At 39.5% G+C, this 14620-nt stretch overlaps 2 protein-coding genes across 13 annotated transcripts in view; both read right to left on the bottom strand.

The window, feature by feature from the left end:
• dst (dystonin) overlaps positions 1-14620 on the bottom strand; it is a 215873-nt gene that overhangs the window by 83717 nt on the left and 117536 nt on the right. For all 12 annotated transcript variants that reach the window (XM_048205886.1, XM_048205887.1, XM_048205888.1 and 9 more), the window contains 5 exons: positions 8368-8514; positions 5766-5854; positions 5499-5607; positions 353-4921; positions 78-224 (listed from right to left, as the gene is read on the bottom strand). In XM_048205886.1, coding sequence (XP_048061843.1) covers positions 78-224; positions 353-4921; positions 5499-5607; positions 5766-5854; positions 8368-8514 — 5061 coding nt within the window. The remainder of the gene's footprint in view (positions 1-77; positions 225-352; positions 4922-5498; positions 5608-5765; positions 5855-8367; positions 8515-14620) is intronic.
• On the bottom strand, positions 8513-11984 carry LOC125277492 (plectin-like). The gene has a single exon (XM_048205899.1). It carries the CDS (start codon positions 11026-11028, stop codon positions 8959-8961), a length of 2070 nt encoding a protein of 689 aa, XP_048061856.1. The 5' UTR covers positions 11029-11984; the 3' UTR covers positions 8513-8958.

Genomic DNA, 14620 nt, shown 5'->3' with positions numbered 1-14620 from the left:
GCAAAAAGCAGGAATATTTGGGGTCAAGAGAATTTCAGTGAAGTGAAGAAAGAGCCTTTATATTATATGTGACAAACCTGAACTGCCTCTAACTGACAATGCAACCCCTCAATGTCTTCTGCTAACGGACCATTGGTCCGCAAGTCGCTTCTTATATCTTCAAGAGTATCGCAATGATCCTGAAGTCTCCCAACACATTCCAAGTAATTCTGGGTGGAACATCTCTGTAAAAAGTACATAATTATACTTACAACACTATCTGAAGATCCAAAACATGCATCTGGATGATGCAGAGTTGATAATGCTTTGGTAATCAGAGTCTAACTCAGCTGAGAGTAGTAGCAATACTCACTCTTGGTTTGTCTTCATCTGTTTGCTTTATGTTTGGATCATCTGCAACAGAGATCTGGTTGTTAGAGTTGGTTGACTGGAAGACATCATCTGCAGCAGCATCATCTGTGGTTGAGATCTTGCTTTTAGCATCCATGCTTTCATCTCTCAGGACAGTGTCTCCCCTGTTAAGCTCTCCACCCACATCTTCGAGCATTCCTTGATCTCTACTTGTGGAGATCCCCTGAATCATCTCCAGTATATCAGTCTGACGCTTTGAACCATCATTACTCTCATCGGATGGACAATTCTGAGCTTCACTTGGATCAAGTCCTTCATGTTTTTTCAAATCCAGGAGGATATCTGGATCCTTTATTATCTCATTTGAGCTGGGATAATTGGCTGGAAAAGATCCAGAGTGGTGCTGAATAATTTCAATAATGCCATCAATGGCTTGACATTTTTGTTTTTGAGTCTCGTCCACACTTGTTCCATCCATCTTCGTTTGGATTAACTCATTTAAAAAATCATTGCTTCCCATTGATTTTGGAGCACTTTCATCTTTGGACCTTGCCATTTGAGGTAAATGAAGGTCGTCTTGGTGTGCAGCTTCAGCAACCACTGTATCTCTACCCTGAGACTGTTTGAAGATGTCCGCCTTTTTCTCGCTATTCTGATCAATCATGACTCTGACAGAAGGACTTGGAATTTGGGGGTCAGACTGCAATTCATTGGATTCTGTGAACATCTCGTCTGAACAGTGACCTGAAGTTGACTTTAGAGTTCCTACCAAGTCTTTTACATGTTCATCATTGTCACCTGTAAAGTTGGATTCAGTCGATCTGGCTATTGCAGTGGCCATTGAGGCTACTTGATAACAAAACTTGCCTTGCTCACTTGGGTGTTGTATGTTATGCATAGCTCCGCTTGAATCATTTTGACTAGAGTTAGTAGCAATTTCAAGAGGTAATGGCTTAGAATTTACTGTTGATCCAGCTAAATCCTTCAAGTTGAGTTGAAGTGTGTTCTCGGATCCTTTGAAACCTATAGAGTTTTCAATGTCACCATTCTGTTCTACCTTACAGTCAATTGTGCTTTCTGTACAGACCCCTCTGGGCTCAGGTTTTGTTATTGGTGCATTTCTGAAGATTTCTGACATGTCCTCATAACTAACTGACTCATTTACTCTGTTCTCTGTACAAGATGCACCTGGATCCTCATCAGAGTGCTCATGATCTGGTTTCTCATTTATATTATTGGTGTATTTAGCTTTATATGATGCATTGGTCTGAATTGATATATCCTCTTTCTCATTCTGCAAATTTTGAGCTAATATGTTGTGACAATCAGTACTTAAATTTACTTCTGTTGCAGTTTCCATTGGTGACTGGACACTTGCTCCACATGAAGACAAGGCTGACCGTGCTTCTGCAAGTGTTCTAACTTGTGCAACATCTTTTACCATTGGAAGCGAAGTGCTCTCAGAGAGCCCCTTGTCGAAATATGCATTTGTTATTGCAGACTCTGCTTTGGACCTGTTGAATTCCTGTTCAGGATTAAGTACACTCTCTGATTTTCTTTCATCGGTGCAGACATCACTTTGTGATGAACATGATATCCCAGAGTCACTCTGTACAGGGCTAACAACCTGACTTGCTATAGTCTCAAGATATGCCACCTGCCCGACACACGATGAAGGAATTCCAGTTTCACGAGAAACATCAACAACAAAAGTGTTCACATTGTTATTTGGCCTTTTTGATTCATTTCCTTCCAAAGTGAAAATACCTTCTCTTTCATCTATAGTGTTTATCTCATTTTTCATATCCATAGTCTTGAAATTACCACATTGTACATTACAATCCTCCCCTATTCCAAGAGTCTCTGAGACATCATCATACACGTTATCTTTTGTAGAAATAACTTTAGATGGAATGCCACAAATGCTGGGTAACATAAGATCCTCACTACTGCCAACATCTGATATGTCTGTAGATACCTGTGTGGCTTCATCTGATCTTGAAGTTATTTGACCTCCTTTTGCTGAGTCAAGTGCCATAATGTCTACCCTTTCATCCTGCTGTGAATGTAGCATTCCCTCAGCCTCTTCATCATCCAACATTCCCAACCGGTGGGCATCATTTACACTGAGCACACACTTTGTCTCTGGATCAATGATGGCCTTCTTGATTGCCTCTGAACAGAGAACACTTCTGCTAATATCATCAGTAATCAGACCCGTCTCTAAAGCATCACAAACGCTAATGGTTTTTCCGACAGCTGCATCATAGAAACCGCCCAAAAGGTTCTGCTTTTCCATGATCCGTAGTGCTACCTTACTTGAGATGCAGCCTTTATTGACAGAAGTGTTCAGAACTGACAGTGTAGCACTTTCGTTATCCTTCAAACCATCCTCTTCAAGCTGCAATGCAAGTACTTCTAAGACAGTCTCTTCATCAATAAGGCCTTTATCGAGAGCAGCTTCAAGGTCATACCGTTTTCCTGAGGTGACATCTAAAATCCCACCTTCCTCTACTTGTGCCATAAGAAGATGGATGGCATAATCTCTCTCAACTTTGTCATCCCACACTACCTCTGCATGTGGGAATTCGGAGGGCATATCTGTATAGTTGGTTGTTTCACTGGACGACAGTGAGGCTGTCGAAAGTTTTTCTTGGTCTTTAACGGCATCACTACATTCAGGATTCGCTACGGTCGAGCACAAACTTGTGGCAGTTGCTGCTATAGAGAAAGCTGTTTGTGGTAACTGCATTGTTTTTGATGGTTGATGGGAATCTATGTCACTTTTGTCTGCTTGGTACTTGTCTGTGTATGAACTTGTAGAAACCTCAGGCAGTTTGTTAGTTTCAATTGCAGTCACATGTTCATTACTGCCTGGGTAATTATTACACTTCTGATCTGTTGCTAAGGTGTTTACATCAGATTCAAAGGGTAGAGTAGGTTCTAGGTAATTGTGTGATACTTTCACATTCACTACTTCATGTTCTTCTTCTGTTGTGCTTTCCAAAGGTTCACATATTTGCAGTTCTCCAAAAGCATCATAATCAGCATCCAGACAATCGTCAACACTATTAGGAATGCTGCTGTTCAGTGGAGACTCATGCAAATCTTCTGAAACATTATTCATATGAAGACCACAAATGTCACATTCTGATTCTGATGTTTCAAAGAGTAATTTAGCCATTTTATTTAACTGGCAATCAAAGATCAACAGCCTTTGGCCTGACTTTGGATCCATATAGCTATTCATCATGAGGTAGGAAATAAATAACTGTTTCACCTCAGAGAGAGATGGTGCATCTGTGCTGTTTTTGTCACTCATTTCTTCACCGGATGTACAAGTTCCTTCCATCTGTAGCTCCCGCATTACCAGCCATGATGAAAACCTGTTATTCAGTTCATCTATATCAGGAAAAACATCTGGGATTTCTATTGTCTTCAACAACTCTTTTGTAAATGTCTCAATCAAGTTATTCTCCACTGCAGAGTCAACGTCAACTACCTCAGAGGTTTCAGGTATGTACAAGGCTGTTATCTTCTGCCGGTTATGCAGCAGTTCAGACGCCAGTTTGTCTGTGATTATATTTTGCTGAAGAGAGGTGGAGAAAGAGAGGATTTCACCAGCATTTGGCCAAAGGAGACCCATGAAGGCTTTCTGTCTCTCCAGAACTAACAATGCACTGCTAGAGCTTATTAAGTCACACTGAACAGCCTCATCGACTGTAAGTCTCACCCCATTGCAAGGATTAACAATGCCACCATTTTGGGCCTGATGGCTCAATATCTCGCTCGCAGTAGCCTGATCAATCAGACCCTCAGATAAGGCTTCCTCAACAGTCAGCTTTTGGCCGGTTTTAGGGTCAGCTATGCCTCCTGCAAACAACTGGGTGCTCAGCAACCGAAGCATGGTCTCTCTATCAATGGCACCCTCGTGCATAGCTTTCATAACGTTAATCTCTCTCCCAGATGTCAGGGATATAGCTCCATCTTTTCCACGTTTCACTGGAAGCAGGCGAAGTCTTGTCGGCTCGTGGATCAGGCTCCTCTCCAAAAGCTGACTAAGTGTGACTTTTTCTGCAGTGTTGGGGTCAATCAAGTTCTTCCAAGTGTCCTTTCTCTCTAACATCTGGATAAAGAGTGAGTGGGGTATCAGGCCAAGTTGAAAAGCCCTTTCCAGATGTAGGATATCACCAGTGTATCTTAACCCTCCAGTCGCTAGCTGGATTTCAATGATCTTTATAGCTGTTTGCACAGATATAGCCCCATTTTCCAGGGCTGTTATAACTGGCAATGGTTGGAAAGCAAACTGGGGATCCTGAACACATTTTATAGCTTCATTCAAGTCTTGCAGTTGCTTGAACATTGTGTCATCCACAAGTTTGTTCTTGAATGCGTCCTCTAAGTCCATGCACAAGTTCTTTTCAGGCCAAATGAGTCCGGTGTTTATAAGTTGAGCCTCTAGAAGACCAAGTCCTGTGTTGTGGTCAATGAGGCCACTGTTCACCGAGCAACACACAGACATGACAGCTCCACTTTCAACATCCAGAATCCCTTGGATGACCTGCAGTGCCTGGAAAGAGATAAAAGAAATCAAGATGTTTCTGAATGTATGTTCAAACATAATCACTAGAAATTTGGATAACGATATTAGTTATAAATTGGATCATACATACTCACCCATCAGTCAAGTCTACGGATTGTAATAGCTCATGTGCAAAAGTCATCAGCAAGAGAAATGGGACGCAATAAAAGCTTACATGCATCTGTGAACAGAACTATCAGTATTTTGTAGAACAACACAGTTAGAGAAAACACGCAGAGCATTATGTTATTATGTGCAGTGTGGTGAACCTCATGTAGACATGGAAAAGAGTGTCCTGCTGTGAAGAAAGACTGAGACTGGCTGACATGCAATGTATGTTTACAGCATACTCAGTTTACCATGAAGTTTTAAAACACACACAAAAAAAGTATTTTTTGCCATCTTTGCAGTGGTGGCATTAAAAAGTTAGAGTGGCTTACCATGCTACATATTTCAAGCTGTCAAAACAATGTTAGTCATGCAGTTGGAGAGAAAGTTTACACTTTGCACACACATAATTACCATATATAACCACCATTTGGTTGGCAGTGGCAGAATATCTCACCTGATCAGCTGAAGAAGTTGCATCTGCACACTGTTGAGAGAGCTCGGTGTAGGCCTGCTGAAGAGATCTTAGCTGCTCTTTTGCTTCTTGCTTTTCTTCTTCTGTCATTCTATTAAAAGAAAACATTTTACAAAAATTCCTTTGGTGAAACCACATAAATCACTTAAAAATGAGAAATTAAGTTAAACAACACAATCAAGTGCATTCAAATAACCAAGCCACAATTCATTCTATGCAAATTCTTCCCCTGTCGACATTATAACATACTTGTCACTGTGTTTGGTTAGCATCAGCTGGGTAGTTCTCAATGCTTCCCCAATTTGTTCCTTCTTTGTCACCATCTCCTCCATTGAAATCTATAATATAACATGATAATGAACAGTGTTTAGCAAATCACAGTTAGGTTAAGATTAGTTGCACTTTGAAAACCACTTCATCCAACATCTACTGTAGGTTATTCAATCATTTGAATTCAGACAAATGTTTTGTAAGCAACCACTACCCATATAATTTGCAGAAAATGAGGGGATATGTCACTATAAGAGTTACATTTTTTAATTTTAGTCCAAAAGTTTGAGACCACACTGAAAACCTGGGATTCAAAATCTAAATTAACACAGTAAATAAAAAAAATTTCATGATTTTGAATATGTTAAAAAATATAATTACTATACATTCATTCTCAAATCCTCTGTAGGAAGCTGGAGCCTATCCCACACACACAACTACAGACAATTTAGGGTCAGATTTACTAACAGCTTGCACCACCGCAAACCCTATTTTGGTGTTAAAAACTACTGTCAGGATTTACTAAAGACACTTTTTAGCGATGAAAAGGAGTGGACAGTTATTTTTTGCAGCTGGCCTTATTGCATATGCATTTGTAGGAGTTTCCCTTTAAACGCAAAATTAATGGGAGGAGAGTATTTAAATGAATCCTGCAAGGTGATTTACTAAGGTTTGCACTAGTCAATTTACTAACGCCCCCAAAAAAGCATGTATTAAACCAGACGCTTTTAATTTGACCTGCTCCTGGCAGATTACGTTGGTCATTATGGAAATGATCCGGTTGCGACTGTGTTCTTTAGTTTGCATGTCGTCAGTAGATCATGTGCAGAACTTTCCACTCCCATCGCACTTTTTTGGAATTGCATTCTCGTGCTAATTTGCCCTGTTTAGTAAATCTGGCCCTTAGCATCTATGGATTGTAAAAATCAGAGCACACATAAGAAACCCATGCCGACACGGGGAGAACGTGCACACTTCACACAGAAAGGCCTCCTGACTTGAGGCAGGATTTATACCAAGGACCTGTTCAATTATTAAACTTACCAATTATTTATAAATGTAATATTTGTAAGTTGCTTTGGATAAAAGCATATGCTAAATGCATAAATGTAAATTTAACCATTTATACATATTGTGACACTAACCATGTGTACCTTTGTACAAAAAGTACTGCTCCTACTTTACCACAAAATTCACTTATTAGCATTCACATATCATGCTAAACAACATGATCAACAGATTTTACACAAACATGTGGAGTCCATGTCAGCTTGTGTGCATGCTGCTATTAAAGGGTTAGTTCACCCAAAAATGAAAATTTCGTCATCATTTACTCACCTATTTTAAAGAATGTTGGTAACCAGACAGTTGACGGTAGCCATTGACATCCATAGCATTTTTTTTTTTCCTACAATGGATATCAACGGCCACCGTCAACTGTCTGGTTACCAACATTCTTTAAAATATATTCGTTTGTGTTCAACAGAAGAAAGAAACTCATAAAGGTTTGGAACAACTTGAGGGTGGGTAAATGATGATAAATTTTTCATTTTTGGGGTGAACTTCCCCTTTAAAGCAAATACAGATTCTGAAATTCATGTTATTTTTTCAGTTACACTTTTACTCAAATTGTTATGGTGATCATATGATTTGAAATTGGGGGGTTGGTGGACAGAAAATGCGAAATACAGGAATTTCCACAAGTGGTCTCATACTTTTGGATCCCATTGTATTTTTAAAGACAATTTGCCATGTTTATATAAACATGAAGGTTGAGTAATCAATCTTTTGTTTGGAGAAGTATATAGTCTGTCATTAGGGATGTGACATTGTAGATGGATGAATAGTCATTCTGACACAACTTTCTAACTTGGGAAACAATTTATTTTACATGGCATGTAAATTGCTCTCTGGTCTTGGTCAGTCATCAGTACATTTACCACCTAAATTACTTGGCTCAGACAACCAAGCAGCTCTCCAAAATGAGCGGTGTGCAAGATTGTGTTTGATGAAGTGTAGAGATATAGCAACGTCACTAGTGCAGGGAATGCTTTAACCACCATAGAGCACAGAAGGCCCAGTGTAATTTGTACAGTTTATCACACTGTACATGCAATATATGTTGTTAATGTGTCTGATAGAGCCACTTGTGTGCTTGTGGATACATTTCCATTGGATTATCATTGTTGCACCTTGTATAAAATGGGAAATTGCCTGATGGCTGGTCCAGATGTGATCAAAATAGTGATTATGTTGATTAAATAAATCACAATTTGAAATGAAAGGGTAGACACATCACGGGTAAATATTTTATGTGAAATGTGGGTGGATAATAAAAGTAAGCAACAAGTATGTGAACAACACAAACATATGAAGAGATACACAATAACAATTTTTATTCAGAAAAAAAAACAATGTAAATGTGTTTTGATGTGTCTGACATATTAGCAAAGTTTTGAAATGTCAAAAAGGTCAGGTCCCTATAATGTTCACTATGTTGACAAGATGCTGACATTAAAACAGCTACAGATAAACCTGTTAAAAACGAAGAGAAAATAATTGGGTAGCTTGACTTGTTTACCTGGGGTTTACTAGTGCTCTCAGTGCTGGGTTTACCATCACTTTGAGCTTTTCCATCTTTGTTCAGATTCGTTTTCATACTGGACATCCAATTCAATAACTTGTTAACTTTATCGCCATGTTCTTTCTTCTCATCCTCAACAGACCTCTAAAATCATTGAAAAGAAATTGTAGGGTCGATTAAAAAAACAATGTAAAACATTCATTATTAGCGCAATAAATCCTGTGTTTTAATGCAATATACAATAAGGAATTAGCAGGTCTATAAAGCTCCCAGCCATTTTACAGGGAAGCATGCTTGGAAATAAATAAAAAATGCCATCAAAAAGAAAAAATGGATCACATAAGATATGAGACATTTTTAAACAATATCTTACAGTAGAAAAAAAAATCCCATATTTTCTAAAGACTGCCATTTTCACCATTTTGACCATTATGGTATTTTTTCAGGATAAAAAATATATATTTTTCTATATTGGATAATGCTCCATCATAAAGTGTTGCAAATATACTAGGTATGTCAATTGCTTTTTCTGCCATATACAAAACATTCACCAAAAAAACGGCCTGATTTTAGATGTCCAGAAGCACATCAGAAGTGCCGATAGGTCCAGAAGTATTGGAAAGATGAAGTATTGCCAGTACTATGGGGCTTTGTTACTTCAAGAAGGACAAACCCAGTGTGGCTGTCAAAGACACTCTTTTCTAGAGCTTCGTTGAAAGACATTTTTCTTTTGGTTTTGGGGCAAGTGATACATTTCGAATGGGAATTTTCATGTTGAAGATGTGCAGCAGTTGCTTTGTCGATCAAGCAATTCTGTATGGCATCCTCCAATGAGACTCTCTCTTGGCTCTCTGGGTTTATGAGCCCACCTGTTGCCAGTTGAAACTCAAGACACCTCACTGCAACATCTTTTGGGAAAAGGTTCTCTTGCATTGCCTGAGCCACAGTCAAAGTCTTTCCATTTTGAGGGTGAATGATACCATAGTAGGCTTGCTCACATTGCTGGATCTGTCTGGCAAAACCTTCATCTAAGAGTCCTCGATGCTGTGCTTCTGTAATCAGAACCCTTTCTCCAGACGCTGGATCACAGATGCCTCCAGTGCAAGCCTGGGCTTCTAGCAACCTCAATGCGGTGAGTCGGTCCACAAGGTTCTGCTGGTGTCCTTTGAAAACTGGGAGTCGTTTCTTCAAAGAAACATCCCAGAGTCCTGCAACAGGACTGTTTGAAACTTTAAAGGCAACTCTTCTAGAAATCAAAAGATCAGCAAACTCGGAAATGCTGAGCTGACCACTTCGGTAGCTACTGAGCTCTTCTGCTTGGAGAATTTTCAGACTAAGAGCGTTTTCAATGCAAATCTGCCGCCCACTCTTATGGTCTGTTAGGATGTGTAAAAGATTCCTACTTGAGTCCATGATTGTTATCTCATGCCATTCGCTCTCTTGTTGAGAGAGAAACAGGTAAGTTCTCTTGTCAATGTGACCAGTCTTATATGCTTCATAGGCTGACATTTTCGCACCATTAGAAGTGTTGATGACCGATATTCTGTGTTTGCTGGAAGGTGAGAGGGTGAAGAGATGCTGGTCACCAAAAGGAAGAAGATATACTCCACCGTTGATATCATATACACAGATTCGGAGCAGTTCGCTGTAGTATGCCTTCTGCCCTGTTTCTGGATAGTGAAAATCTTTTGGGTTACTGACTGGGTCATAGAGACTTTGAAGGGTGGCTTGATTTATGAGCCCCTGCTCTAGTGCACAATCCATGGGTAACCTACTTCCAATTAACGGATGAATCAAACCTCCAGTGGCGATCTGAGTTTCCATTATTGCTTTCCCTCTGTGTCTATCAAGAATTCTCTCCTCCATAGCCTGAAACACTGATAGAATCTTCCCAGCATGAGTATAGCCACTGACTGCTTTGTAAGCATCACTTATTTTGTCCTTGAGATCCTCAGTAATGATACCTTTCTCAAAAGCATCTGAAGGAGAGTAACCTTCGCCTGTCACAGGATCAATAATGTATCCTGTGGCAGCTTGCGCTTCCAAAAACTCAACGGCATAGGTTTTAGATATGAATCCTCCTGCAACAGCATCAAGGAAGGACAGCTTTTTCTTGCTAGACTCCATATAAACACCTGCAATTGAGGATGGTTTACCAACAAATTGAGCAAGTGATGCTTCTATCTCCTCCATAGTGATGAGGCCTGTTTGCAACTTGAGTGCAATTTCCTGAGAAATTATTTTTGTTTTGATTAACTTTTTAATACTTATCCGTCCTCTGAGACCTTGAATTTTATTGGAAGAAGACTCCATTTTCAGCCCTTTCGATTTACTTGTTATAGGCGAGTCAGAAGCAAGATTGATGGAGGACTCAGAATCATTGATATTGAATGAAACAGTCTGGCTTTTACCAGACCTGCCTGAGCTTTTCCTGAGTATAGGGTCAGTGATGTCACTCTGACTGTTACCAACCATTACTTGATTTGTGTGTATTTCAAACGCATTTGAATTCTGGAGTGGAACCGAATTTTCTGTTTTCTTGGTAGCATATTCCAGAGTTCTTTCGTTGATTACTTGCATTTTGGTTTGCTTGACCTTTTGTAGCTCCTCCAGCACTTTTTCCTTTTCCAGTGTAGCTATCTGAAAGCATGAGATCATTTATGCAATTAGAGCATGAAACCTAAATTGAAATGTAGACTCTATGATGATGATACCGTACTGTAAATTCATTATATATTACATTACATTTATATATTTATATATTCATAAATATTTTTAGAATTAAGAATTAAGGTGAAGTATGTGATTTCTGCACTAACAGAAAAAATAGAACCTCTCTACCCCACTGCTTTTATTCCCAAAAGTGAGCACTATTTGCCTCATGCAATTATTGCGCTATTACTGTCTGGGGTACAAGTAGTGAACAGAATTTAAATTAACAGAATTTATAGTGAGCACGGCAGCAATAATTTTTCAAATGATGATCAAATTCTGGAGAAGAGGAGGAAGGACAACTATCAAATGACTTTGGTGCTTTCAAACTTTTGGTGCATACTTGACGTCAGAATATGGTTTGTTTGGATAATGTGAACACTGTTTTCAGAACTCGGGTGCACACCTGTAAACCATGACAGACTCCACTTAAAAAGGTGGTCTGGGGTACTCCGGTAGGGTTTACTGCTGATATGAATGCTATTGTTCTAAATCATAGAAGTGAGCTGCTATTGATGACGCATGATTGGTCAAATTGTGTCAGTGTGAGGTCACTCACTTTCTTGACAAGTAGGATTGATGCACTGCAAGCAGAGAGATAAAGGTTTATTATTTATAATTTCCGCTCGCCTCAGCAGAAGCCGACTTCCGCATTCTCTGGAATCTTTGCGGCAGATAGACCAAAGTATAAAAGTGAGGCGAGCAAACCTTTCTATTTTGCTGTCTTGCCCTGCATTATCAAGGGTAAACAGCTGCCAATTTGATGACGCAAGCATACTGAGGATCTGACTCACAAAATAGTGTGAATAGAATACAAGAGGATCAACTGACCAAGCAATGGAACCAAGAGTGAAAGCACCTTTAATTATAGTTGTCTCTGCACGTCGTTAAAACACAAAGAAATCACACACTTCACCTTTTAATGAATGTTTTCAGAGACAACTGTGAATGCACTTGAAATCGTACCTCAGAGCTCATTTTCATTTTCTTTAGTTCCTCCTCCAGGCTCTGTTTCGCTTCTTCGTATGACACAACAATTTTCTGAGTCAGCTGAAGTTCAGTCTTGAGCTTTGCCAGCTCTTCGTCTTTTGCACACTGATGATTGGCTTGTCCAAGAGCCTCCAATTCTTTTAGATGCTTCTGCTCAGAGTTGACTGCTACCTCAAGCTTCAGATTCTTCTCCTGTAGAGACTTCATTTCCTTGATGTAAGAGACAATCTGTTCTTTTAGAGATCTTGCTTCCCCTTCTGAGATGTCCAATTTCTGCTCAGTCTCGGCCAACATTTGCTTTAACCTTGATATCTCATTTGAGCTGTCTTTGTGAATATTGTCGAGTTGAAAAATATTGGATTTGACCCTGATTTTTTCAGTTTCTAACTCAGAAATTTTTGATTTTGCTTTGAGAAGTTCAAGGTCAAGAATTCCCCTCTGTCTGTCAGATTCGTCCAACTGTATACGTACATTGCAGAGGTGTTGTTCAGCTTCCTGTTTGGCTTTTGTTGCATTAGCAACGAATGCTTTCAGCTTCTCCACTTCTTGAGACAGGTGTTTGTTGTCTCTCTCTGTAGTTTCCACAGTATGAGAGTGCTCCTTTGATTTCCTCTCATGCTCCAACTTTAAGCGTGATTCTTGCAGTGAAAGCTTTTGCTCCATTTCAGCCTGCACTAACTGCAGTTGAGTCTCATAGCCTTTCTTTTGTAAGTTGAGTTTACCTTTGAGATCATCGAGCATCTTTTTACAGTTTTCCAGTTGTTCACCAAGCTTTTTTGACCTCAACTCAGCAGCTGCCGTTTGATTTTGCTTCTGCTTAAGCTCTTCCTGGGTTTGTCTCAACTTCTGCTTAAGTTCTGATGCTTGGAGAGTTAAACTTGTTATTTTGTCTTCCGCAGCATTTCTATCCTTTTGAAAAGTTACTAGTTCTTGTTTTAAATTCAGTACAGATTTATCTGCGCTTGAGCTCAATTCTCGCATAACAGAACTTTTCCTTTGGAGTTCTGCCTCCAATTCTTTGAATTTGGACTGACTTAACCTGTTTTCTTCAGTCACCCGCTGTAGCTCATCTTTTGTTCTTTTTAGAGTGGAACTAAGATCATCAAATTCACATTTTAACACCTGTAACTTCTGGTCAGCGGTTTGCTTATCCCTCTGAAGAGATGAAATGTCCTGTTTCAGGCTTACGGTGGCTTTTTCTGAACTTCCACTGATCCTGCTAATCGTCTGCTTACATTTCAAAAGCTCATTTTCAAGTTCTCGCACCTTTGACATGCTCTTCTTACCTTCAGATGACTCCCTTTGAGATTCTCCTATGGCTTTTTTTAAAGCCATGTTCAGGTTATTTATCTCGACTTTATGTTCCTGAACCTTCTGATTAGCCAGATTCCTCTCGGTGGTTATGGAACTCAGCTCTGCTTTGAGATTTGAAACATCTTTTTCATAGTTGCTGATAGTCAACGTGAGAGACTTGATCTTCTGTTGTAGCTCGGTTGTCTTTATGGCTTCTTCATTGTAATCTTTAAGTTTGATCTGAAGCTCATGAGATACCTGTGTTTTGTTCAGAAGTTCCTCTTCAACTATTTTTACCTGAGATTTTGCACTTTCTGCCTGGGATCTGAGTATATTAATTTGCTGTTCCTTACTGTCAATCTCAATAGATGCTCTATCGAGTTCTGCTTTCACATTTTTAATGGAACGCTCACTGTCCATGTTAATCTTCTTGAGTTCTTCTACTTTCTTAGCAAGCTGTGTCAGTTGCAAGGAACTTTTCTGAAGCTCTAATTCAAGGTTTTTGATTTTGTGTTGAGCTTCTTTCTCTGTTCTTGTCTTCAGATTGATCTCTTCTTTGGCTCTCTGCAGTTGCTCCTTCAAAACCTCTGCTTCACCTTTCAGGGTTTTAATCTTTTGGTCAGCGTGTGATTTGTCTTGCTGGATTGACTCAATACTTACCTTAAGATGTCTGGTATCACTTTCCAATAACTGATTCTTTCTATTAAGTTCATTGACCTTGAATGTCATCTGCTCTACTTCAGTTTGTTTGGAAGACAACTCATCTTCCAGGCACCTCAACTTATGAGTGCTCTCCTGTTCAAAGGAGGTCCACTGTAAAAGTTTTCCTTGGTTGACCTTGAGCTGGTCCTTAATGCCATCAACCTCTGTCTTCTGGAATAGCACTCTCTGCTCCAGAGCCGATTTGTCTCTTTGGAGAGACTTGATTTGTTCTTGATACACGTAGACAGACTTTTTAAGTTCAGAATATTCTTGTCTTAACTCCTCTGCTTTCTGTCTCATGTTGGACCTATCTGCATCCGTTTCCACTTGAAGCTTCAAAAGCCTGTTGTTTGCCTCATCTAAGAGTTCTTTAAAACGTTGGGCTTTCTCCTCAGCCACAGTTTTGTGGACAATGACTGAGTTCAATTCAGACTTCAAGGTCTTGATCTCATTCTCAGCTCGCTTCTTGCTCATAATGAGCTCTTCCATTTTGCGTTGCAGAACCTCTGCCTCAGCTTCAGAATGGATTATTGAAGAACTGGTTGTAAAGGTT

Source organism: Megalobrama amblycephala, linkage group LG10, assembly GCF_018812025.1.
Source record: "Megalobrama amblycephala isolate DHTTF-2021 linkage group LG10, ASM1881202v1, whole genome shotgun sequence".
Lineage (NCBI taxonomy): Eukaryota > Metazoa > Chordata > Actinopteri > Cypriniformes > Xenocyprididae > Megalobrama > Megalobrama amblycephala.
Note: the sequence above shows the minus strand (reverse complement) of the source record. Positions and strands in the feature narration are given on the sequence as shown.